Below are 27,907 nucleotides of genomic sequence, written 5' to 3' on the forward strand. Positions count from 1 at the left end.
CCCAGTACTTGCAAGACCTACCTCTAAGGGTGGAAGCGCTTCCAATCCTGGAGCTCCCTCCATCGTCTCGAGCCTCATGAGTCCTGCTTTCTAAGATCCTGGACTGCCTATTAGAATTAAAAAAACAGGGTTTCTCAATGAACTTTCAGGATACATGTGATCACCCTCACAGTCTTCCACTCACCCATCCAGGGCTTCTCAGTTTTTGCCCATGCTACAACAACCAGATTTCTTAAGGGCCTATGCAACTTGTTTCCTTCCATTTGACACCCAGCCCACCAGTGCGACCTCAACCTTGTTCTAAACACCCTGAGGAGAAACCCCCATTCGAACCAATGGTGACCTGCAACCCTCTTCCACCATGTCCTCAAAACTTAATTCCTTACTGCTATCACCTTAGTGAGACAGATGGGGGAGCTGGGAGCACTCCTGGTGGACCCACCGTACACCACCTTCTACAAAGACAATTATGTTATATCCTCTTTCCGTCTGTCTGTCTTTCATGTACCCAGAGAAGAATAAAGTTTTCATGCATGGATGTCAGAAGTGCCCTTGCCTCCTATCTGTGTAGAACTAAACCATTCCGGGCATCTCCCAGGCTATTTGTGTCAATTACAGATAGGATGAAGGGCCAACAGTTTTCCATGCAAAGAGTGTCGAAGTGGGTTTGGTGTTGCATCTTGACTTGTTATGAAAATGCTGGGGAGCAGTCTCCTCACAAAGTAACAGCACGTTCCACCAGCGCTCTAGTCCACGTCTATAGCTCTAATGAAGGACGTTGCAACAGCAGAAATCTGCAGTTGTGGTAATTGGTCTTCTATCCATACATTTGCTAAACATTACACTATCATACCTGCTTCCAGAGATGATGCTGCCTTTGGCAATGTAGTCTTTCAAACTGTCCTGGACTTACACCCTCAGCACACACTTTCTCATTAAGTTACTCCTTGGGAGTCTACTATGGCGGAGCACCCATAGGGACATATATAAGAAATAGTAGAGATTACTTAGTTTACAGTAACTTGAGTTCTTCAAGATGTTTTGTCTCTCTATGGTGCTCCACTTGCCATTCTCCTTTCCTTGTGTTATGGAGTTCTGGCTTCATGGTCGAGAAGGAACTGAGTGGTGGCAAGCTTGGTCCTCCCTATATGCCCTCATTTGGAGCACAAGGTGCTGTTCTGCAAAGTTATGGGTACGCAGACAGTACTTTGCAGTCTCCCATTGAGAGCACACGGGCACACACACATCCTATGGTCTGGACAAAACATCTCAGAACTCAAGTTACTATCAGGTAACTAACCTCTCCTCCTCTTCACTGGGTGAAATTTTATGGCCTTTATTATGCAGGAGGTTAGACTTAGATCATAGTAATCCCTTCAAGCCTTTAAATCTGTGTATCTAACAAAATACATGAACATATTTTTGTTAAATAAAATTGTATATATGTATATCAAATTTGTACATATATTTTGATTTTTAATCTGTTATGTCCCCTTCTCTATTCTCTTCCCCTCCCCACCCCCCCACCCTCATCAACCTTCATATATTGCTGTTTTGTTTCTTAGACCTAAAGCTCTTTGGAACAGGTACTGTTCCTTTCCAGTGTATCACAACTGAAACATGGGAACTCTTGTATTTTACAGGGGTTGTCTGTTCTACGGTCCACCTGGTACTGGAAAGACCCTTGTTGCTAGGGCACTTGCTAATGAGTGCAGTCAGGGTGATAGAAGAGTAGCCTTCTTTATGAGAAAAGGTGCTGATTGCCTCAGTAAATGGGTGGGAGAATCTGAACGACAGCTTCGTTTATTATTTGATCAGGTAATATTAGAATTAGACTATACACTTTTTTTTATTCTATGTGGAGCTGGTATTGATATCTGTAGTTAAGGTTGCCAAACACTTTCTATTATAAGGCTCTGTTTTCACTTGCTTATAACTTTTCAAGGCTTTAACTCTTGGGGCTGAAATTTTATATGGTGGTGCCTGTCTGAATTTTTTAAAGTTCTAGTAAAAATTGTCCAAATGTTTCAGGGAACGTGATTAGGGTAAGATGGGGAGGAAATTTATTTTTGTCTTTTTATCTAATATATATAATAAAAAAAATTAGTCTTACAGGTGTTTCATTGAGAAGCTTTAGTGCCTCCATGCTTTGGTGAGATACTTGAAATTTGGCAGGCACATGGGGAGGACATAAAAAGGTGCAGAGGGGGGTTGCAGGAGCTGGGTTGGTATGGATGGGGAGCAAAGGGAGAAGGATACAGTCTGAGAACATGGAGTCTGACAGGCCTATATCTACTAGGGCATGCTCACCTCCAGGACCTGGTGCTGTACCCCAGGAGTCATGTGTCTCTACATTTCTCTCTCGTCAGCAAATAGCTGTGAACTGACTGGCAAGGGGTGTGTCTCATCTGCTCATAGTGGCTGGTCCATATAGAAAATAACTGCCTACTATTGCTACCAGTTATTCAGTTACCTCAAGTGGTAGAGTTCGGTGCTGTGGCTATAAAAGCCTGAACCTTCCTGATGACTCCATGTGGGGTAGGAGGGTCAATATGGTTGTACATGATAGAACTTATTTTTTAAGGGTAGGGTTTTTTTTGTTTTGGGGGATTTTTTGAAAGTAAATAACGTCCAGGAATCTGTGTGGCATTAATTCTGGCATTTCTTAACTTTTGAGTGCTTATTGTTCTTCTAATGTAGTTTTTTGGGTGCATTATTTTTTACATCTATTATTGTTTCAATATGCCTGAGTCTGCCTTTCCTTTTAGGCCTATCAGATGCGTCCTTCAATTATTTTCTTTGATGAGATAGATGGTTTGGCTCCTGTACGATCCAGTAGACAAGATCAAATTCACAGGTATTACACTTTATATTTTAAAAAGTCGAAGAGAGTTAAAATCTCCTTGAGCCTTGTAAGAGGGGGAGGCTATAGTGTTAGTAGTCTTTTATTCTTTTGTGTGTGTGTGTGTGTGTGTGTGTGTATTTTATTTTATTTTATTTTATTTTATTTTATATATATATATATATGGGCATCAGCATTGGGAGGCCTCTCTAAACTTGAGTAGTATTAAGTTGCAAGTAAGTAGATCTTGTAGTGATACCAAGCTCAGTGTGAAAAGAAAAGGAGTACTTGTGGCACCTTAGAGACTAATCAATTTATTTGAGCATAAGCTTTCGTGAGCTACAGCTCGCTTCATCGGATGCAAGCTCAGTGTGGTGTTTTAATTTTTTGTAATTTAGTTTCTCTGACACGCTCCTATGTTTGTACAACCCTCCAAATGAAATTATATTTCCAGTCTGTCTGTTTGCTTTCCTTGTGGATTTAACCCTTTTCAAGCAATATCATCGTCAGGGCCATATATATAAAATCAGTTGTTGCCCTTTGAACTGCAAAATTCTCTTTGAATCTGCCTTATAATTGTTAAATAAATAATTTTTTGTTAGTGTCTAAGGTGCCACAAGTACTCCTTTTCCTTATAATTTTGTTGCAATATCCAAAACTTCATTTTAAAACAAAGTCTTTAGCCTTTATGGTTGCAATGAGAACCTTCAAATGAGAACCAAGTGTGAACCAGTGCAGTTATGTCTGCTGTCTCAGTATGCAGCCTGAAACCATAGCTCTGAGAGAAGTGTGACTTGCTTCCATTCATCCTCTTAGACCTCTTAGGGTGTCATCTTTTGAAGTCCAAAACCCATCAAGTTAATGTACTTTGCCTTGGGTGTATTTTGTGGTAGCGTGAAGTTACTGTCAGAGCTTGCTGAGGTAGAGTTATGAGAAGTTCAGTCCTACATCCCCCACATCTGAAGTTGCATGTCCCCCAATCCGAAAGACATGGTATATCTTCACCATAGCACTGAGAATCAGCTGCCTCCTGGTTGCTTTAAAAAAAAAAAAAAAAAAAAAAAAAGCACCACCAGGGCCAGGTCTGCACTAGCATTCTACTTTGGTATAGCTACATCTCTCAGGGGTGTGAAAAATTCACACCCCTGAGAGCTGTAGCTGTAACAACCTAACACCTTGTATAGACGGCACTAGGAAGAATTCTTCTGTTTACCTAGCTGCCACCTCTCTTGGAGGTGGATTACCTACACTGACGGGAGAAGCTCCTGTTAGCGTAGGTAGTGTCTACACTGAAGCACTACAGCTTTTTTAACTGTAAACAAGCCCCAGGTCTTCTGGGGTGCCAAAAGCTCCAGCTGTCAACATCTCTAGTTTTCCTGCAACAACTTTACCATTTGGCACTTTTAGTACAGAAATTGGGAATACATTGAAACTTTGCGCCAGTATGAAAATGAAGAACATTAAAAAATAACAATGGATGACATATAGGCCAGCACAGGTATAAATAGAAGAGAGCTTGAAGGACATAAATCCACACCGTGTAGAGTTCAAGCACGAGAGTTTATTATGTACAGCACTGACAGAGTGTCACCTTGCTTATTAGGCTCAGAGACACTGTCAATTAATTGATCACAATGGAATATATGGATTTTCCATGGGCGGGGGAGAGTGACAGGGTAGGCAGTCCCACTTCCCTGGATAGGTCTAGCAGCAAGACATGATAGCACAGTAGCCAATGGTCAAAGGTTACATAATGTCTCCGCCCATGGTCTCAAGTTAACAATTTAACATTTAATTAGTACTTTAATAAATGTATTAGTATAAAATATATACGTTGAATTCTGATTTGGGGTCCAAAGGAATGAAGTAGCTCCTTTGATTGTCCAACAGATACATATCTAGGAGTAAAACCAAAGAAACCGTGAAAGTATATGGCAGTAAAGATTGTCTTTCAAGTTGTGCATTTGTATTTTAAGGCAGGCATTGGTCCCTGGGAAAGGGAGGTGGGAGGAGGCCATATCTTATACTGACATACTTGAACCTTTCATAAACTCAAGGTTGGATGTGTGGGAAGAACATCTCCCTGCAGAAGAAACTGACACAACAGAAACAGGGCTTCTTTGTTCTATTTGCAACTTTAAATAAGACACAATTATTGCCCCCAACATCTGGTGTTTTGCTGATCAGGCATATCTTAGCAAAAGCAAGGTTTTCTTTGGTTATTCTGCCTTCTCTTAGCTATTGCTAGGCCTCTGACCTCTTGACCAAACTCTGGACTTTGGGCCTGTACACAAATCCATATACCAGGTTATTACGTCAGCAATGGATTTTAACCCTTTAGAGCTCAGAGAGGGGTATTTGCATAACTTGGGATTCTCTGCTGTTTAAGTTAGGCTTGACCATAGTATGCTTATTACAAGTAATACTATTGTTTGTATTGAGTAGTGCCAAGAGGCCCTATTCATATTGTGGTAGATTCTGTACAGACATGCCCTCTTTGGTGTAGGTATCCTCTTGTTACTTAAATTGCAAGTACGATCTTTACCTTTTGGATTCAAAAAGGCTTGTTCAAGACTTTGATTCTGTCATGGTGTGTTTGTGGTCTTTGTTTGCTTATCTTGGGGGGGGGGGGGGGGGGAATGTTCTACACAGAATATCATAAAAGGCTCTTTTACTGACCAAAAAATAATTCCAGCAACAAAATCTTTTCCTTTCTTGATTGAAACTTGGGAAGAGAGGTCACGCTCAATGTAACAAAGGCTTAGTAAACTGAGTGAATAAAAGCATTTCTCTGTCAGTTCTATTGTATCTACGCTACTGGCACTTATGGATGGCTTGGATAGCAGAGGAGAGATTGTGGTAATTGGAGCTACCAACAGACTGGATTCAATAGATCCTGCTTTACGAAGACCTGGACGTTTTGACAGAGAATTCCTTTTCACCTTGCCAGATAAAGAGGTAAAATCTTTGATTCAACCTTAACAATAAGGTGTCAAATTATTTCTTTATAGCATAAGCCACCGTGTATTGTTGAGTAATGAAGGACGTTTGGGAATGGTGAAGTTGGGATTTTGTGCTTTACTACTTGAGTGATAAAGAGGTGAGGTAATTGTTTCTTGTGGAGTGTAGGTAGGGTACTGAAAACACCACTTGTACAAAACCCTTTCATTGACCATCAATTTTGTAGCACTAGTTCCACTTTGACCATGCAGAAAAGTTGAATGTCCCCAAATAATGATGCTTAATGACGCAATTACAGTGGCCTGCAATTAGCTGTAAAATATGGCAGTGTATATAGCAGAGAGAACCTGAAAATGAGAGAATGGTATATGTGACAGATAACTACATTTAATTATGAGCCACCCTTGGATTAACATTTTAAATGTGCTCCAGCTTACTTAACACTTCTGATGTTAGCCTGGTTCAAAGTTGCCTTTGTGAAAAATTAATTTTGTGGTGTTTACATCTGGGTGGTGGGCAACCCCACTAGACTTGTTTTAGTCTGAAGTTTTGTGTTTTGATATGATATCAGTTCTGCTGTTTTGAGGTTTGGGGAAGGGGGAGGGTGTGTATTTTAAATCCCCATCTAGTAACGTATTTAAGCACACGTTTATCTTTTAAGTGTGTGAATAGTCACATGGTAAAGTTGGGCGCAGTTAAAGTTAAAGTGCTACGATGTACCAGTGCCTTAAACATTTGAATTCATCATTAACATTCTGTGTTTAGGCTTGGCAGCATTTTATTGTAATTGAAGTATGTCAGTAAAAAATATTGACTGGTGACAGTCAGCGGGAGTGCAACTCCCCTGACCCTCCTTGCACTGCTGCAGGGCCAGTGACACTAGATTTCTGCAGGTGCAGAGAGCCCTCTGAAGCTCCATTGTCACGGCCACACTCCCATGGCAGCGGGGCTGCAGAGGGCTTCTTGCACAGCTAGTGACACCCAGTCCCTGTAGGCAGAAGGTGCAGGGAAGGCTGCAGTCTTGGTGTGGCAGAGCAGAGACACCCTGGCCAGGAGAACGAGCCTCCAGCCACACAGGGGAGGCCACCCACTGCTGAATGGCTCTTGGATGGGGACAGAGCCATTCAGCAGTGGGGCAGCTTCCCCTGAAGCCGGGGATTTGTCTTCCTCCTCACAGCCCAGGCCCAGGGTCTCTGCTCTGTCTCACCAGGATCGCAGCATTTCTCACACCTGCGGGAACTAGGTGTCACCAACCCCACAGCCATGCAAAGAACCCTCTGCAGCTCCACTGTTGTGGCCCCACTTACTCACCCACCAGCCAGTAATGTGGGGGCCATCCCCAGGCGGGAATGGTTCAGTAGAACCCCACAGCTGAGTGTTCATAATTCTCCTTTCAGTCCTGGCCTGGAGTTTCTGCTTCCATACTTTATCTTGGGCTCCATGTCCATGCAGGCAGCCACCTGCAGGATCACTGGCAGTGCTCGGAGCTCCTGCAGCCATGCTGTCAGCACTGTTCTAACCCTAACCTTACCCCTCTATAATTTCTAGCTACTGTAAAACACTTAAAAATAAAAAATAATGATAATAGATAATCAGTGGGAGGAGTGGTAGATACGCTGGAGGGGAGGGATAGGATACAGAAGGACCTAGACAAATTGGAGGATTGGGCCAAAAGAAATCTGATGAGGTTCAATAAGGATAAGTGCAGGGTCCTGCACTTAGGATGGAAGAATCCAATGCACCGCTACAGACTAGGGACCGAATGGCTAGGCAGCAGTTCTGCGGAAAAGGACCTAGGGGTGACAGTGGACGAGAAGCTGGATATGAGTCAACAGTGTGCCCTTGTTGCCAAGAAGGCCAATGGCATTTTGGGATGTATAAGTAGGGGCATAGCGAGCAGATCGAGGGATGTGATCGTTCCCCTCTATTCGACACTGGTGAGGCCTCATCTGGAGTACTGTGTCCAGTTTTGGGCCCCACACTACAAGAAGGATGTGGATAAATTGGAGAGAGTCCAGCGAAGGGCAACAAAAATGATTAGGGGTCTAGAGCACATGACTTATGAAGAGAGGCTGAGGGAGCTGGGATTGTTTAGTCTGCAGAAGAGAAGAATGAGGGGGGATTTGATAGCTGCTTTCAACTACCTGAAAGGGGGTTCCAAAGAGGATGGCTCTAGACTGTTCTCAATGGTAGCAGATGACAGAACGAGGAGTAATGGTCTCAAGTTGCAATGGGGGAGGTTTAGATTGGATATTAGGAAAAACTTTTTCACTAAGAGGGTGGTGAAACACTGGAATGCGTTACCTAGGGAGGTGGTAGAATCTCCTTCCTTAGAGGTTTTTAAGGTCAGGCTTGACAAAGCCCTGGCTGGGATGATTTAACTGGGAATTGGTCCTGCTTCGAGCAGGGGGTTGGACTAGATGACCTTCTGGGGTCCCTTCCAACCCTGATATTCTATGATTCTATGATTCTATTAATGTGTTAAGAAGAATCTCTGTTATGAAGGAGAGAACTTCAGATCTAGATAAAGCTGACTGAATGACTTCAAACTTTTAGATGGATAAAGTGAGTAGTATGTGAGAGGCAAAGTAGTGTTTGCATACTGAAAATTATTTTGAACTAACTTGGCAGTTCCCAGACTGTTGTCATTGAAGCAGATACTGGTTCTGTGCACAGAGATGGCTAGTTATATTGTGCTGGTTGTCATCCTAGTTTCCAGCTGCTTCCTTAAGTGTCCAAGGTTTTCATTGTGAAGAGCATGTTGGAGGCTTGTGAAAATAACTGGAAGCAAAATTGGAGGAGCTAGCTTATCTGCTTACACTAATTGTGGTTGTGAGAAGGAAATGCAGCCAACAGTAAACAAGGGCTACCAACTAGCAGTGGAAGAAGAATGTCCAGGGGATGAAGGGAACCAAACTGAGAGGAAGGAAGTATGTGCAGTGGAAGACCAGGTAACAGAGAAACATGTGGCCAAAGCAAGGGCGGGGAGAAGAGAAGAAAGTGGAGACGAGGGGATATGAAATCAAAAGCAAAAAATACACTGTGACTGACGGTTTTTGAGAAGGGCCAGAAAGGTTAATGGGTTAAAGACTGGTAAAAATACATAATTACTACTTTAAAATAATTGCCATAGTTCCTGCATAGATGGTGTGATTATGAATGGGAAAGGAGGTGGTCTTAAAATTTAATTTCTATTTTACGTGAGCCGCACTGTGGAAGAATTCTACCAACCCCTAATCTAATTTATTAATCTGAATGCCAGGAAATACTTCAGGAATCATTGTATTTAGCCAGAGATTCAATTTTTGAAGACCGAATGGGGACAGAGCATCCCTTGCAGGTTTTCTGGTTCAGTGACAGTTGTTTAGGCCAGGTAATAGCAATTATTACCATTATAAAACTTGTCTTAATTGCTACTGTTAGTCTAAACATAAAACATAAAGCCAAGGCCACTTTGTTTTTAAAAATAAATGTGTTTAAAATGAAATCTGAATTTAATACAAAATATATTAAGGCCTAAACTTCCTATTATCTCTTAAAACATTTTAAATATGCTGAATCCATGAGCCACTATCCAAAACTGAGTAAAAGTCTGCTTTTGCTGTACAAAAAAAAATCATGAGGGAAAAAATCTAACTTTTGAAGTCAAGCCTTATAAATATGGCATGGTACTAGTAAACAGGCAATATATTGTTCATCATTTTTAGCGTACTAAAAATGTACAATTAATAAACTGAAAATATTAAGCTATATAGTTGTTTAAATAAATGTGTACAGTTTATAGTGTACCCTTCTAGGTTGCACAAAGATGTACCAAATCTAGTATAATGGCTCTATTTAGCTATAAATCAACAGGTTTAATGGTTATATCAAGCAAGAAGAATGCACCTTATTTTCCTTTAAAAAAAACAAAAAAACCTGAAGTAAAAATTGAAAAGTTGATGGAAAATTAATGATTTAAATTAAGGCTTTCATCTTGATTAAAATCATTTACATTGCCTTGATTTTAAATCAATCCACCGGGAAGGTAGCTGAACTAACAGGTCTCCCATCTTGAACTTGTGATTCTATAAATTTGGGAAATTTTCCTTAGGAAAAATATATCGTTACCAACCTTAGCTAGAAGTGGAGAGAATTCTTCCAAGATCATTAGGCTTAAACTTAAGAGAACTCACTTTTTGTCCTGGAAGCTTTCAATGGCTTTCCTTGTTAAAAGGAACACCTGAAAAGAAGTGTGTCCAATTTAAGAAGCATCTAAAACCTTAAATTTGTTGAAAAGAATAGTCACTATTTTAGGAAAGTAAATTCTGGTAATATATCAACATTTCCTTTTTAAGAAAAGAGGTGATTATATTGTCATTTACTTTTAAACTAAAGATTTTTACAGGGAAAAACAGGATGTGCTCTTTTTTTTTTTAAAAAAAAAAGTCTTTATTTCTAGGCTAGAAAAGAGATTCTCAAGATTCACACAAGAGACTGGACCCCTAAGCCATTGGACGCGTTTCTTGAAGAGTTAGCAGAAAAATGTGTTGGTAAGATTAAGAACCAAAAGAGTTATCAGAGAATACAAGTGACTAACTTATAGTTTAGCACATTCTCATCTAAAAGCTTAATACTAAGCTTATTTAATTAAAATACTTATTTTTCTTTGATTTTTTTTCATCCACTAATTGTTAGAGGTTGTTTTTATATGAATATAGACATTTATTTTTAACCACACTCTCACTTTCACCATTCTTCTGGCAAAGGGGGCTGGATGCACTTCTCTTTTAGAAGTCCATCTAGACCACTAAGAACGCAATCTTGTAATGAGTCTGCTCAGGGCCCCACTTACCTCAGTGAGGCTTTGCACAGGCAGAGAAGACCACCAGCAGAGTAGTTGGGCGATAGCAGTATGAGGCATTTCTTACTTATATCCCTTCCTTTTTCTCCCAGAAGGTTGAGCATGCTGCCTCTGTTAGGCTTCATCTCCTGCTGGGCCAGATAGTTACATACTCTAGCTTTGCATATGCTGCTTCTAGACCTTTTTTGGTTGTCTGAGACAAAGAACTAAATTTCACTTATTTGTTCATAGGATATTGTGGTGCAGATATTAAGTCCATATGTTCTGAAGCTGCTTTGTGTGCCTTGCGCCGACGTTATCCTCAGATATACACTAGCAGTGAGAAGTTGCAGTTGGATATCTCTTCTATTAAAATAACAGCTAAGGATTTTGTTGTGGCTATGCAGAAGACTATACCAGCTTCTCAAAGAGCTGTGACTTCACCTGGCCAAGCACTCTCAGCCGTTTCGAAACCACTGCTTGAAAAAACACTTCACAGAATTTTAGGAGCCCTACAAAGAGTGTTTCCACATGTGGAGCTTGGAATAAAAAAAGGACAAAAGACAGGTAAAACATTCTATTATTATTTTTATTTTATTAATTTATTTTGAATTCTTGCATATTTCTGTCCCGGTAAAAGCTTTTTATTAATTTGTGACGTTAACACACTAAATGTATTTACATTTCCCAATTTTTGTGTGTGCATGTAAACTTTTGGACAGTAGAATTTTGGTTATTTGTGATGACTGAGTCTTCCATGGTTCTGTGGCCATGGAATCTACCCCAGATAGAGTTTTTTGTTGAAAGAAATTTAGGCTTAACTTCATTCCTTACATTTACAAGAACATCCCATATGTAAAATAGTGCATACAGTAGAACCTCAGAGTTATGAACCTCAGAGTTACAAACTGATCAGTCAAACACACACCTCACATGAAACTGGATGTACACAATCTGGCAGCAACAGAGACCAAAAAAAAAAACCCAACCAAATACAGTACTGTGTTTAAATTTAAACTATTAAAAAAAGGAAAGCTGCAGAAGAAAAATGCTTAGTAAAGTTTCAAAGCTGCATTAAGTCAATGTTCAGTTGTAAACTTTTGAAAGAACAACCATAACGTTTTGTTCAGAGTTATGAACAACCTCCACTCCTGAGGTGTTTATAACTGAGGTTCTACTGTAATTGTATTCCTTTGTCCTGAGATAGCATGAAATAATAGATCTGAGAGGTGTGAACTACACTCATTCATCTCAGTGTGGTAATGCTAAAGCCCAGAGAACATGGGAATTGCCATACTGGAGCAGACCTGTGATTCATCTACTGTAGTAGCTTGTCTCCAAAAACGGCCATCACCAGATTCTTCAGAGAAGGTGCAAGAAACCCCCAGTAGGCAGACATGGAATAATCTAGATGCCCGGTAAAGTCTCCTCATCATCCCTAATAGGTAGGGATTGGTTGCAAAACCTAAAGTATGAGGATTTTATGTCCCTCCCCCCTTTTTAACATTAACTGTTATAATTCTGGAAATTCTACTTATACATAAATATCCAATCCCTCTCTGAACAACTTCAAAACTTTGTCTTTACTGAGAATTAATAGTCCTGATTTCAGTCATGGCTAGCAATCGTGTCTTGACATGTGCAAACCTCTGCCCACCAGCGGTTAAGGGTGAGAAAATTCCTTCCTTCCAACTGCCATATATCCAGCTCCTCTTCTGCCCTTTTTTCTGAAGCTAAAACCTCTAGTTTTGCCCTACGACATATACGCTGCACTTGAATATGAGCATACAGAATTGTAGTGCATTTGAAAAAAGCATAAAGTAAACTGTAAAACATTTCACAATTACGATTTATATCTAATTTAATACAAAACAAATAATAATTACACTACAACTTGCATTTCCGAGCTATTATATTAAGCATCACTCTCCTGCAGAATTAGAGTTCATGTTATGCAGAGTGCACAGGTTGTACTTGTCTGCAAGTATGCATGGCTCTTTTCAGGCATAGAAACAACAGAATTTTTACCCTGAAGAATTTTATAATCCAATTTATAATTGTATTTAGTATTTGCACTGTAAGTGACAATCCCTCACATAGTCTATATGTGCCTCTTGAGAATAAACATGTTGTTCTAACAGCTGTATATTATTTGCACTTTTATATATTTAGTCTGGGAACATGATGTAGTAAAATCTCATTCCTTGGGCAAATTAGTGATCGAAAAGTAAGAGAGGTGACATTTAATTTGTAAAAAGATACAAGCATCACCCTCGGTGGTATGGTGGGGAGTGGGGAAGGCAGTACTCCCTGCCCTCCGAGCTCCAGGTCCACTGGCTGGTGGAAATTTTGATAATAGTGTCATGGAAATCAGCCAAATTGGGTATCCTTCAAAAGCCCTTTCATCCACAAACACAATAGTACCAAACATGACAAGTTTAGAACAACTATGTAGATATATATTCTAGAAAATGTTTATTTTAAAACTTTTTAAAATTTATATTTTAACACAGGGGTGCATTGCTTACAATTAAAAAAAAAAAAAAAGACATTGATACTCTTAGGAAGGTTAGCCTTGATGTATAGGATTGAAAACATTTATTTATCAAAGTAGTCTCTGTCTAGGGCACCACTACTAGACACATTGTTACACTGATCCTCATGTGTGCTGCACTCTTTCACTGGCCAAAAAACAAACAAAGAAAAAGCGGTAGGATCAGAGTCTAAAATAGGAAAAGAACAAGTCAAAAATTACTTAGACAAGTTACAGAGTAACAGCCGTGTTAGTCTGTATTCGTAAAAAGAAAAAAGAAAAGGAGTACTTGTGGCACCTTAGAGACTAACCAGTTTATTTGAGCATGAGCTTTCGTGAGCTGCAGCTCACTTCATCGGATGCATAGCATATCGTGGAAACTGCAGAAGTTAGATATCTTCAAATCACCAGGGCCTGATGAAATGCATCCTAGAATACTCAAGGAGCTGACTGAGATATCTGCGCCATTAGCAATTATCTTCGAAAAGCCATGGAAGACGGGTGACATTCCAGAAGACTGGAAAAGGGCAAATATAGTGCCCATCTATAAAAAGGGAAATAAGGACAACCCAGGGAATTACAGACCAGTCAGTTTAACTTCTATACCCGGAAAGATAATGGAGCAAATAATTAAGCAATCAATTTGCAAACACCTAGAAGATAATAAGGTGATAAATAACAGTCAGCATGGATTTGTCAAGGACAAATAGTGTTAAATCAACCTGATAGCTTTCTTTGACAGGGTAACAAGCCTTGTGGATAGGGTGGAAGCGGTAGATGTGGTATATCTTGACTTTAGTAAGGTTTTTGATACTGCCTTACATGACCTTCTCATAAACAAACTAGGGAAATGTAACCTAGATGGAGCTACTACAAGGTGGGTGCATAACTGGTTGGAAAATCATTCCCAGAGAATAGTTATCAGTGGTTCACAGTCATGCTGGAAGGGCATAACGAGTGGGTCCTGCAGTTCTGGGTCCAATTCTGTTCAATATCTTCATCAATGATATAGATCATGTTATAGAGAGTACACTTATAAAGTTTGCAGACGATACCAAGCTAGGAGAGGATAGGATTAAAATTCAAAATGATCTGGACAAACTGGAGAAATGGTCTGAAGTAAACAGGATGAAATTCAGTAAGGACAAATGCAAAGTTCTCCACTTCGAAAGGAACAGTCAGTTGTACACATACAAAATGGGAAATGACTGCCTAGGAAGGAGTACTGCGGAAAGGGATCTGGGGGTCATAGTGAACCACAAGCTAAATGAGCCAACAGTGTAACGCTGTTGCAAAAAAAAGCAAACATCATTCTGTGATGTATTAGCAGGAGTATTGTAAGCAAGACATGAGAAGTAATTCTTCCTCTCTACTCCACGCTGATTAGGCCTCAACTGGAGTATTGTGTCCAGTTCTGGGTGCCACATTTCAGGAACAATGTGGACAAATTGGAGAAAGTCCAAAGAAGAGCAACAAAAATGATTAAAGGTATAGAAAACATGACCTGTGAGGGAAGATTGAAAAAAATTGGGTTTGTTTACTCTGGAGAAGAGAAGACTGAGAAAGGACATAAGTTTTCAAGTACATAAAAGGTTGTTACAAGAAGGAAGGAGAAAAATTGTTCTTCTTAACCTCTGAGGATAGGACAAGAAGCAATGGGCTTAAATTGCAGCAGGGGAGGTTTTGGTTGGACATTAGGAAAAACTTCCTAACCATCAGAGTGGTTAAACACTGGAATAAATTGCCTAGGGCGGTTGTGGAATCTCCATCATTGGGGATTTTTAAGAGCAGGTTGGACAAACACCTGTCAGGGACGGTCTAGATAATACTTAGTCCTGCCTTGAGTGCAGGGTACTGGACTAGATGACCTCTCGTGGTCCCTTCAAGTTCTATGATTCTATATCTCTGTACAAGGTAGGCTGCTGACTAAACATTTGCAGGGTGGTGAGCATCTGTTCTTTTCACACAAGCATTTGAGTAGCTGGAGAATTAATTCCAGGAGTACATGGTATTTCACACACAACTGTTGTGAGCAGACATATCCATGCCTGATAAAGGAGGATAGTTTTGGATGTTCTTAGTCATCCCGGAGCCGTTCCATTGCTTGATCATTTGCCCTTGTAACAGCAGGTATTAATGCTCCTCTTGTAGGGGGTAGTTTTTCTCCATTTGTCTGCTTCTTAGAAAACATTCATCAATGTAGCTCTGCATGTATCATAATGTTGGTCTTCAAATGATAAACTCAGCATATGAACTCCTCCAGTGCATTTATGATTTCATCAGCGACAGTCTCTGCCATTACAAGCACCTTCAGAGTGAGGAGAGTCTCTACAGAGGCTGAATCAAATGCTTTCCAGCAGGATAACATGGTCTTTCAGGATATGACACTACTGGAAGGCTGGCTGGAAAGAGCGGCTCTCAATGGTCCGAGTGATAGGAACACATCTGAGGAATATATAGCAATTCCGTTCCCCAGCAGCACAAAAACAGAATCTTACAGAGGTCTTGAGAGCACTAGAACATCTGTCTTGTGCAAACATCCGGAGTTTAGAAGAACACCTCTCTGTGGCATTGACGGCAGTCAAGAAAATTTTAGTGTCATCCTCCTCATGGGAACCAACAAAGAAACTCCACTGAACATCACAAGGCAGCACCTTCATTATGCCATGTGACGACACAATTTTTCAAACAATTCTTCACATGTTGGAGCATTTTACTTGCAAGGTATGTGGTTAACTCGTCCTTCATGCAAGTACGAGACACTAGCTTCTTCACTGTGACATTGGAAATGTTCATGGAGTCATTGATTTTTTGTATTGGACAGATGCAATACCATGGAGTCACTTCTTTCTAATGATATTTTTTAATTGATTCCTCTGCATACATATCAAACATGAGGTAGACTTCTTCACAGTCCAGTATTTTCTCTGTAGCCTCAGAATGAAATGTTCTCACCCAGTCTGTCTCTTTTCCCCCTCTCCTCCATGTGTCCTATGCTGTCCATTCCTCCCATGTCCTGTGCCTCCTTACTGGCCCCATGGGCAAGACGCTATGAGGAACGTAGCCTCTTCTCTTTCCTATCCACAGCTGCTCTCTGTTCTAGTGCCGCAGCAACTCCCGGTGGGCAAAAGGTGTAACTGTAGCACTTCTTTGTTAGTGGGATGCACTCCCACTAACATTCGCAATAATTTTGGGAAGGTTAACAAGGTTAGTGAATGTAGAAAGCTCTACTGTAGTTGATTTAGCTGCTGCTTTATTGAAAACTGGACTTCTTGGATTTCAGAATTTTTGGACCTTGATAGGAAAGTGAGTGAGTCATGAAGTCAGGAAGCTCCTTCAAGGAATGGTTCTTTGCTGGTTCAGAGAGAAATTGAGGGACTGATCCCCATTAATATGCTCCTGATAGCAGATCATAACAGTAGCATGAAGGGTACCTTTGCTATCTGCTGTATCTTCAAGGAAGTCTAAGTAATTGGCAGGACAAAATATAAAACTACCCTTGATGAGGTCTAGAGGAATGTACAACCCTTCATTGAATTCCATATGGCAAAGAACCTCATTTGCAATTGCAGTCTCCAGACAGAGTACTTTGGTTCCTCCACAGACTACAGCAATGCTGTGCATAAACTGCACAAGGAATTTATTATAGGTTTTGGAATTAATTGTTAAACCAATGGCCACTTGTAGTGGTAGATTATGCATATGCCTTGGGGGGGGGTGTGTGTGTGTGTGTGTGTGTTTGGAAACCTGTCTTTCACTGAAGCGCTCGTGCATGAGGCTTTGTGCTAAAAGGAAACCCTTGTACTCCCCTTGCTTACTGTTCTGTTTTGCAGGTGCTGAAGTCACTGCAATCACAGATGCACCATTTAAAGTAGCAGTACAGGTCAAATGTATTTATTTTTTCAGGCTTGGCATTCAGTGTGGATCCCTAAAACTCCCACAAACTGCGGGACAAAATGCTTTTCCATAAAACATTTGGTAGCTGCAAACAGTCTTCTCTTGTCAGGAAAAAACTATGTATTACTGGTGACATCAGCACTTTCATTACCATGGTTTTTGGGGCTTTTAAGGTGTCATAAATATAAAGGGAAGGGTAAACACCTTTAAATCCTTCCTGGTTAGAGGAAAAAACCCTTTCACCTATAAAGGGTTAAGAAGCTAAGACAACCTTGCTGGCACCTGACCAAAATGACCAATGAGGAGACCAGATACTTTCAAAGCTGGAGGGGGTGGGAACAAAGGGTTCTCTCTGTGTGTGTGTGGGTTTTTGCCGGGACCAGAGCAGGAATGCAGGTCAGAACTCCTGTAAAAAGTCAGTAAGCAATCTAGTTAGATATGCATTAGATTCTGTTTTGTTTAAATGGCTGATAAAATAAGTTGTGCTGAATGGAATGTATATTCCTGTTTTTGTGTCTTTTTGTAACTTAAGGTTTTGCCTAGAGGGATTCTCTATGTTTTGAATCTGATTACCCTGTAAGGTATTTACCATCCTGCTTTTACAGAGGTGATTCTTTTACTTTTTTTCTTCAATTAAAATTCTTCTTTTAAGAACCTGATTGCCTTTTCCTTGTTCTTAAGATCTTAAGGGTTTGGGTCTGTGTTCACCTATGCAAATTGGTGAGGATTTTTATCAAGCCTTCCCCAGGAAAGGGGGTGTAGGGCTTGGGGGGATTTGGGGGGGGGGGGAGACGTTTCCAAGTGGGCTCTTTCCCTGTTATATTTGTTAGTGGCAGCTTGGCGGTGGCAGCAGTAAAGTCCAGGGACAAAAGGAAAAATAGTTTGTACCTTGGGGAAGTTTTAACCTAAGCTGGTGAAAGTAAGCTTAGGGGGTTTTTCATGCAGGTCCCCACATCTGTACCCTAGAGTTCAGAGTGGGGAAGGAACCTTGACATAAGGTGATTCATTGTTGCAGATAGGATTACTAAAAACTACATCCGTGTCCCACAGTTCATCTTCGATAAGTGCTTTAGGAGCATTTCTGCCAGCCATTTGTTCCTCTTCAGTGCCAATCAAAGCAAAGCCAACCAATCTGTACTTAGCCTCTGCTACTTAGCCATTCCATCCATTTGTTATAAATTTCTTTGGGATTGTAATTAATTGTTATGTTATGTAACTATGTGCATACCATTTGTGGTGGATTCCAGTAATGTCAGGCTGCATGCTGATGTCTTACTTAACCAGTGCCTCATGACAACTCTTGACCTAATAAAGATCGTAAGCAATATCCTGAATCACTGCTTTTTTTGGCCATAATGGCAAATCATCTTGAAGTCGGGCTGTCGATTAATTGCCGTTAACTCACGTGATTAACTCAAAAAAATTAATCGTGATTAATCGCAGTTTTAATCACACTGTTAATAGAATACCAGTTGAAATTTATTAAATATTTTTGGCTGGTTTTCTACTTTTTCAAATATATTGATTTCAATTACAACACAGAATATAAAATGTATACTGCTCACTATATTATTTTTGATTACAAATATTTGCCCTGTGAAATTGATAAACAAAGGAAATAGTATTTTTCAGTTCACCTCATACAAGTACTGTAGTGCAATCTCTTTATCGTGAAAACGCAAGTTACAAATGTAGGGTTTTTTTTGGTTGTGGTTGTTACATAACTGCACTCAAAAACACAGCAATGCAAAACTTCAGTGCCTACAAGTCCACTCAGTCCTACTTCTTGTTCAGGCAATCGGTAAGACACACAAGTTTGTTTATATTTACGGGAGATAATGCTGCCCACTTCTTATTTACAGTGTCACAACTAAGTGAGAACAGGCGTTTGCATGGGACTTTTGTAGTCAGCATTGCAAGGTATTTATGTGCCAGATACGCTAAACATTCGTATGCCCCTTCATGCTTCAGCCACCATTTCAGAGGACGTGGTTCCATGTTGATGATGCTCGTTAAGAAAACAATGCATTAATTAAATTTGTGACTGAACTCCTTGGGGGAGAATTGTATGTCTCCGGCTCTGTTTTACTCACATTCTGCCATATATTTCATGTTATAGTACTCTCAGATGATGACTCAGCAGCTGTTCTTCATTTTAAGAACACTTTCTCTACAGATTTGACAAAACGCAAAGAAGGTACCAATGTGAGCTTTCTAAAGATAGCTACAGCACTCGACCCAAGATTTAAGAATCTGAAGTGCCTTCCAAAATCTGAGAGGGACGAGGTGTGGAGCATGCTTTCAGAAGTCTTTAAAGAGCAACACTCCGATGTGGAAACTACAGAACCCAAACCACCAAAAAGAAAATCAACCTGCTGCTGGTGGCATCTGATTCAGGTTATGAAAATGAACATGCGTTGGTCCGCATGGTTTTGGATTGCTGTTGAGCAGAACCTGTCATCAGCATGAACGCATGTCCTCTTGAACGGTGGATGAAGCGATATATGAATCTTTAGTGTATCTGGCATGTAAATATCTGGCGACACCGGCTACAACAGTGCCATGCGAACGCCTATTCTCACTTTCAGGTGACGTGAACAAGAAGCAGGCAGCATGCTCTTCTGCAAAGTAAACGAACTTGTTGTCTGAGCGATTGGCTGAACAAGAAATAGGACTGAGTGGACTTGTAGGCTCTAAAGTTTTACATTATTTTATTTTTGAATGCAGCTATTTTTTTGCACAATTCTACATTTGTAAATTCAACTTTCATGATAAAGAGATTGCACTACAGTACTTGTATTAGGTGAATTGGAAAAATAGTATTTTGTTTTTTATAGTGCAAATATTTTCAATAAAAAAATATAAAGTGAGCACTGTACACTTTGTGTCCTGTATTGTAACATAAATGTAGAAAACATCCAAAAATATTTAAATAAATGGTATTCTGTTATTGTTTAACTGCGCAATTAATTGCGATTGAGTTTTTTTAATTGCTTGACTGCCCTACCTTGAAGCACTCTTTCCATTTATAGTAATATGTATCATTAAAAAAAATTAATCGGGTATATTCTGAGCATTAGCTGATAACACAGTACTGTCAGTCAAGGGCCACATTTTAACTTTGTGAGGGCTAAATGTTTGACAGGCTTGTATTAAAGTACAATTTTAATTTTTTTTAACATTTTTTTTGAATATATATCTACACAGTTCTAGGTTTGTCATGTTTGGTACCATTGTTTTTGTGTAGAAAGGGTTTTTGCATGATACGAAACTCGACCCATTACCACCAACCAGAAGACCTGGAGCTGGCAGCCAGGGGGGCAGCAAGCCCCGCCTGCCATGCAGCAGAGGGCGACACCATTGAAATTGTTTCTGTAGATTTTTACTAATTTTCTTTCCATCATTGACTTGCCCACAGAATTACACGTGCTCCCAGACTAATGGCTGTTTCTCTAAAGTGTTTTAAAATTGTCTTTGGATTGAATAAACCACCACAGACTAGCGTGTTGAATTGTAAATAAAACTTTTTTTCTTTGCAAGTGAGTGATACAAAGTTCCCAGGAGAATTAACGAACCTTTTTGTTTTTTCAGATGTTGCAAGTCATATTTTAGAAAGTGACTTAACATATAGTGATGAGGAAGTGCCTTCAGTGTTTGAAAATCCACTTTCCCAGAAAACATCTAATAAACAGAAAGCAAATGTCCTTAATTTTAACAGGTACTTGTCTTTTTGTTCTTCAAATTGATTTAGGCTGCTGGATCCTTTGGTGCAAGAGAGATGTTCTGGGTTTTGTTTCCTTTTTTGGATAAGGGAAGGGTTTTGCTTTCTTGCACCAGTCTTTGCCAGAAATAAACATAGAAACAAGCAGATAAAATTGTTGTTGTGAAAGTATCTGATTAGAACTGACAAAATTTAGGGAAAAAGGCCCTAATCCTTCAAGGAGATTCTCAAGCTTGGGGCACAGAGATTGGGAGATTCATCCCACCCACCCCTTAGAGCACCTTATAGGATTGAGATCTAAAGTATGTAGTTTGGCCTGTCTCTAAATCACATTGGTATTTTTCTTTTAGACATTTTTGATGCCTTTATACTTTTAGTTTCAAAGTTTATATATTTGAACATACTTGTATTCCATTGTAACTAACAGATTGTTATTCCCGCCCCCGCTGTTATGTAATTTGCTACTTAATTTGACAATAGCTACGTTAATCTTTTTAAAATAATAATAATAAATTTTACTGATTTATTATGAGAATCCTCAAAAACTTGTTTGAAAAGTCATACTTTTATGGAGTCTTAGTTTGGGTTGGACCACCAGTTATTGCAGTGAGAGATACTGCCAAATTCCTATTACTGTGGTGGTTGAGGAGATGTTCTAATTTACTGAATTTAAAGACGTACGCCTATTTCACGTCAAAGATTCTAGCCATTAAGTGCATTGTAATAGTATGGTTGCAAAAACCAGTACTACACTCAGAAACATGGTTCATAAGAACAAAACAATTAAGAAACTGGAAAGACTTTGCTCACTGTATTAGATTAACGACCAAACTGTGTGGAAAGACTGAACAAGTGAAATGAATGAAATAAAAACAAATCAGTGGTAGATGTAATGTAAGTATATGTATTTACTGTAATCCATAACCTATACTACTACAGCTTTACTGTTTTTTCTGGTATATCTGATGCCTTATGTAAGAGAATAAGCAGAATTGTTGACAGTACAGATTTTATTTATTTATTTATTTATTTTATTTGTATTCTAAAATTATGGTAGAGAGCGACAACACCTATGCATTCATACATTGATGGGAAATTATTTTGTGTTGTTTTTAGTTCTTGTTTTTGGGGTTTTTTTTAATTATTTAAAACTTCCTGATTTCACAATTCTTGTTTTAGAAGTGCTTGTCGTCAGCCAACATCTTATAGACCAAGGCTCTTGATAGTTGGAGAGCCCGGGTTTGGACAGGGCTCTCATTTGGCACCAGCAGTAATACATGCTTTGGAAAAGTTCACTGTGTACACGTTAGATCTCTCAGTTCTGTTTGGAATCAGTACCACATCACCTGAAGAAACATGTGCACAGGTATTCTTATTTATTTATTTATTTTTTAAATCTGTTAAGAATAATACATTGTTTTCCAGAGTGGTTTTGGAGCAAAATGATTCAAGTGAGACTAGCAAAACTATGACTTGTGGTTCAGTTTTAATGGGTGTCTTCTAACTTTTTTGTGTCTGTCTGTGTGTCCTGTTTCATCTCTGTTGGAAAGGCCACTCCTTTCTTTGGGTAATGATCATACAGATAAAATGGAACGTTGTCCTTTTTAGCCTTCTGCAATGAAGTTGTTTATAAAAGAACAGTAAGAGGTTTTGGGGTTTTTTTAATCTTCCATCATAGCAACTCCTTTCTCTCAATCCTTTCCCCTTCCTTCTGTCTTTCTCGTCTCTCCTGCCACCCCCACCCCAGTTATTGAGAATAGTTTTGAGAACACATTCTAATATACCCTTGAATTTACCAAAGAAAAAGGCGGCTTTTCTCTTCCTCCTTAATACACATAAAACGTCTTTATGTTTTGACATGTTCTAGCCATGTATTTGAAAGAAGCCCTGTTGTACTGATAAGTTGTTAATAAAACTCCCAAACAGACTTGATCTCCCACAACTGTTTCTGTTATCCAAACCTCAAGTCCGTTCATCTCACAGCCGGAAGCTCCATGGCTCAACACTGCAGAGCTAGCATGCTCTGTACTGGTTCAAGAAGTGCTTTTAGGGAGCAGAAAACCATCCACTAGAGCCACTTAGCAAAGTGGAAAAGATTCTTGATCTGATCTGTGCAGAAGGGGCCTCACCTACACAGTTGACACTACCTTTCATTTTAGATTACTTGTTCCACTTGAAACAACAAAGCCTAGCATTGTCATGTATTAGGGTTCATCTGGTGACAGTTTCAGCTTTCCATCTATGGGTGAATGGCCGTTCTGTTTTCTCAAACTCTGTGTGTAGTCCTTTCCTTAAGGGCCTGGAGATTATACCCCCAGGTACAGCAGCCACTCCCTCCCTGGGACCTCAAATTGGTGTTGGCAAGGCTAACAGGTCTTCCATTTGAACCACTGGTAATGTGCTGTCTGCTCTAACTATCCTGGAAAGTGGCCTCCCTGGTGGCCGTTGCTTCTGCTAGAAGGATCTCTGAGATCCAAGCCGTTATGTCGGAAGCACCTTATACAGTCTGCTTCAAAAACAAGTTTCCAGTGTGGCCACAATTGGCCTTCCTTCCAAAGGTAGTCTCACAATTCCATAGTAACCAGAATATCTTCCTACCTGTTTTCTGTTTGAAGCCACATGCCAACAGATAGGAACAGAGACTCCACTCACTGGATGTCCAATGTGTACTAGCCTTCTACATAGAAAGGACTAAGTCATTTTGGAAATCTACTCAGCTTTCTGTAGCCTTTGCAGACAAAATGAAAGCCTTCCAGTCTCAGCTTAGAGAATTTTTTCGCGGATCATTTCCTGTATCCGCACATGCTATGACCTGGTGAAGGTCCCCACTCCTCCTGCGCTGGCGGCGCATTCCACAAGGTCTCAAGCATCTCCAGCAGCGTTTGTAGTTCAGGTTCCTATACAGGACATTGGTAGAGCAGCAGTGTGGTTGTCAGTCCACATCTTTGCATCTCATTATGCCATCAGCCAGCAAGTGAGAGATTACATGGGTTTTGACCGAGCAGTATTACAATCAGCATGCCGATGAAATCTGAACCCTCCATCTGCGCAGCTTCTTGGGAGTCACCTACTTTGGAATGGTTATGCGCACACATGTGAAGGAGGACAAAACGGTTACTAACCTTCCATAACTGTCGTTCTTCAAGATGTGTTGCTTTTGTCCATTCCAAAAGTCCCTCCCGCACCTACCCCTCTGTTGGAGTTAGCCAGCAAGAAGGAAGTGAGGGGGCTGCGGGTTGGTGGGACCCTTCATACTGGTGCTGTGAGTGTGCAACCCCAGGAGCATGCAACCAGAGCCAACCTGACAGATACCACTGAGGGGAAAACTTTCTGGCTGGTGGTGCTTGGGGCAAGCACACCCCTAATTTGGAATGGACATGAGTAACACATCTTGAAGAACAGCAATTATGGAAGGTTAGTAACGGTTTTTTTGTTTGTTTGTTTGTTTGGGTTTTTTTTAAACCATTCAGCAATTTTCTATCTTTTAATATTATGGTTCAGTACATACACCTCTACCCCAATATAACGCGACCCAATATAATGTGGGTTCGCATACAACGTGGTAAAGCTCCGACACACTGCTCTGAGCAGCGTGTTAAGGGTGCTGGGCCGAGGCCGAGGGGTTGGATAAGGGGCAGAGGGTCTCAGGGGTGGTCAAGGGCTCCCCCCCCCCCCCCCGGAAGGTCTGGGAGGCAGGAGCTGTGGGGCGGGCACTTTTGGGGGCCCCGCAGTCCCAGAGTGGCCCGGGGGATTAATGGGGGGCCTGGGAGCAGCCCGCTCTGCTTCCCTCGCCCCGGCCCCGGCCATGTCGCTCAGGGGAGGGGGCTTGGGAGAAGGGATCCCTCCCGCAGTCACCGGCAGCGGCGGAAGCGGAGCAGCCCAGCCCCAGCCCGCTCCACTCTGCCAGCTGTGGCGCTCTGCTTCGCGCCGCAGGTGAGTGCGGGACCTTTCCCCAACACCTCTCCTGCTCCCCCCCTCCCCCAAACGACACGGCTGGGGCCAGGGCAAGGAAAGCAGAGCAGGCTGGGGCCGCATCGCTTCACTTCCTGCCGCTGGTGAGTGCAGGGGGCGTCCTTTCCCCAACCTCCCTGCACTCACCAGCAGCGGAAAGCAGAGCGCTGCAGCTGGGAGGTGGCGGAGTGGAGCGGGCTGGGACTGCATTGCTTCACTTCTAGCCGCTGCCAGTGAGTGCCTGTCAGGGGCCAAGGGGTTTGGATAGGGGTTGGAGCAGTCAGGACGGAGCGGGGGGGGGGGTCCTGGGGGTGATTAGGGATGGGGGGGGGTCTCTGGAGGGAGTGGTCAGGGAACAAGGAATGGGGGGCCAAAGCAAGTTCAATATAACGCAGTCTCACCTGTAATGCGGTGAGATTTTTTTTGTCTCCCGAGAACCATGTTATGTCTGGGTAGAGGTGTATGTAACATAACCTTTATTTTGCTTATGAGAGTTAGGAAAGTTATAGAAAACACCATGCCCTACCTAATGTCAGCATGTTCTTATCTTTTCCAAATGTGGGTTTTCAGGGGACTTTTTGCTCAAAATTTAGCAAGCCTTATCAGCAATTTCACCTGTTGCATTTTGGGGGCCTTATTCAGGTAGCACCGTGTTTAGCTGTTCCCCAACAATTCTATTAGTATAGTTATAAAAGTGCCGCTTTCAGAAATCTAAAACCATGATTTTTGCTGACTGAATTTGTGGTCATGTCTGTTTTTTCGCTTAGGTGGCCCTCCCATCACAGTAATATCTGAGTGCCTTGTAATCTTTAATCTACCTCTGTAGGGAAGCACTATTATCTCCATTTCACAGATGGGGACTTGAGACCTCGAGAGACTGTTACTTGCCCAGGATCACACAGGATGTTTGTGGCAGAGCAGGGAATTGAACCTAGGTATTCCATGGACCAAGACAGCACTGAACTGGCCATCCTTCCTCCCTGTCTGATCTCTGGCAGCATAGGTTCTCATCTTAAAATAATGCATCTTTTCTTGCTCCCAGTTTTTTATCTTTCCAGAAGGAAGGTAGGAGACAGTTTTCCAAAATACACATTGATCTTTCATTAGAATCTGTGCTGTTAGGCTAACAGGGATTATCCTCATCCCATCAAAATTAATTTTTTCCCCCCTACCACTTTCTTGGTGTCCGCACTGGTAAACAGTGCACAATAAGAAGGTAATTTAAAACAAACACTTTTTTCTGGAATTTTAAATTCCTTGACGTACATCAATGCACATTTTCTTAATGTTTCTACCTTTCTCTGGAAAAGTCACTCCTATAGTAATATTCAAATAGGCTTCAATCCTGTTTTTTGTTGTGTGTGTGTTTTTGTTTGTTTTTTTTTTACTCTAGGCAAGACATTAATTTTAATAAAATTAGACAAAATCACCTGTAATAATTTATAACTGGGTTTGTTTCATAGTTGACTCAAGGTAGAAGTTTGCCTCAGTATTAAGAATTATTCTTTCCCAGTTGTTGCTTGTTTAGTATATCAACTGTGAAATAGGAGTGACTAGTTGATATTTAATTATTTATTAGTGACCTATTCATGTGTTTCTCAGTATTCCCAAATTAATACTTTTCTTTTACTAGTTGATCCATGAAGCCAAAAGAACAGCACCAAGTATATTATACATTCCACATGTTCACTTATGGTGGGAGACTGTTGGATTCACTTTGAAAGCTACATTTACAACATTATTACAGAATATTCCATCATTTGCTCCAGTTCTGCTGCTTGCAACATCAGATGTACATCATCCAGCTCTACCAGAAGAGGTACCGTTTGTCAGTGCATTTAATATAATCCTCATCTCTTCAATTCAAATGACTTCTTAATAATAATCTAGTTCTGGTGGTTTATAAACCTGTCAAGATTGTGACCTTTTGGTCAAACATAACAAGAAGCAGATACAAATATCCTTGCTTACAGTAGATTTCACTTGTAAAAAAAAATACTGCTTCATGGTAGATGTCAGGAGAGAAGTTATGTAAGTGGACTTAAGTGTTTACACTTCCAATTTTTTTTAATTCCGTAATTGCAGGACACACACACACACACACACACACACACACACACACACACACACACACACACACACACACACACACACACACACACACACACACACACACACACACACACACACACACACACACACACCTTTGTGCTCCAGAATCGGTGTTTTAAAAAGCTAAGAAGAAAAACTCCTGTATGTTAACAAATGTAATGAAGTGTGCCTGAGCCTGTAGATACTCTGAAACAGTATCTCTGAGAGAAGTAAAGTCCTCCCATTCATCGCAATGTAGTGTTAACACTGAATTCTTACAGTTTTAAAATACCAGTGTAAACTATCCTGGTACTGGTTTTACCAGAATCATCAAACTAATGTGCTTATCCATTGTTCTTGGATGTGCTGTAGTGGCAAGTTGTTGAACAAAGTGAATTGGGAAGCTAATTGCTGTCTGGGACTAGTGAGGAGGCAAAGATAACTTTTTCAGACATTCGCTAAACTTAAAGTGGCATCTGCCCTGTTCAAAGGAGAGGCAGCCCCTTCCCAGTACTAAAAGACTCAAATGTCTTCTGGATAACAAAATTCCAAAAAGCCTACCAAATCTTGTATACCAAACAGGGTAGAGTGACTTAAGTCAAGAAGCTTTAGAAAAACTACAAGCAGTTTATCATTGATTTAAATCATGTTGAGGTTTTGTGAAAACTAATTTGAAAATTTGTGCTATTGCAACTTTTGATTTAAATTTAAGTAGCTGAATTAGAAATGCTGCTTTAGTTTTTATGCCCCTACTGGTAGGGTATCCTACTTGAATTTTATAAAACTGCTGCTATAGGGGAGACAACCAAAATATTGAAAATTAAGGAAGGCCCTGATCCTGAAAACACTCAGACAGGTTTGGAACATTATTCATATAAACAATCATATTAACTTCAAGGGGACTACTTATGTGCTTAAAGTTAAGCGTGTGTTTCAGTGTTGTGGATATCCTGGCCAAAAATCGTGTTACTTATTACAGCAAACCCTGATGGAAAACTACAGCCTTGTTGAAATATTTCAGCTTTCTTGACTTGTAGAAGGTGGTGTTGGTTGCAAATATAGTGTAGGCCATTTGCTTATCAATGTTGT

The 27,907-nt window shown here is 40.5% G+C and overlaps 1 protein-coding gene across 3 annotated transcripts in view; it reads left to right on the plus strand.

Annotated features, from left to right (window-relative positions):
• The window catches only part of ATAD2 (ATPase family AAA domain containing 2), a 107,172-nt gene that overhangs the window by 33,179 nt on the left and 46,086 nt on the right, over positions 1 to 27,907 (plus strand). For all 3 annotated transcript variants that reach the window (XR_012637969.1, XM_074943886.1, XM_074943887.1), the window contains exons 12-19: positions 1,644 to 1,818; positions 2,769 to 2,857; positions 5,641 to 5,800; positions 10,245 to 10,335; positions 10,878 to 11,192; positions 20,647 to 20,773; positions 21,956 to 22,142; positions 26,361 to 26,546. Coding sequence is in view for 2 of the 3 variants with exons in the window: in XM_074943886.1 (XP_074799987.1) it covers positions 1,644 to 1,818; positions 2,769 to 2,857; positions 5,641 to 5,800; positions 10,245 to 10,335; positions 10,878 to 11,192; positions 20,647 to 20,773; positions 21,956 to 22,142; positions 26,361 to 26,546 (1,330 nt within the window). In the remaining variant the exon portion in view is untranslated. The remainder of the gene's footprint in view (positions 1 to 1,643; positions 1,819 to 2,768; positions 2,858 to 5,640; positions 5,801 to 10,244; positions 10,336 to 10,877; positions 11,193 to 20,646; positions 20,774 to 21,955; positions 22,143 to 26,360; positions 26,547 to 27,907) is intronic.

The sequence above is a fragment of the Natator depressus genome, chromosome 2, assembly GCF_965152275.1.
Source record: "Natator depressus isolate rNatDep1 chromosome 2, rNatDep2.hap1, whole genome shotgun sequence".
Lineage (NCBI taxonomy): Eukaryota > Metazoa > Chordata > Testudines > Cheloniidae > Natator > Natator depressus.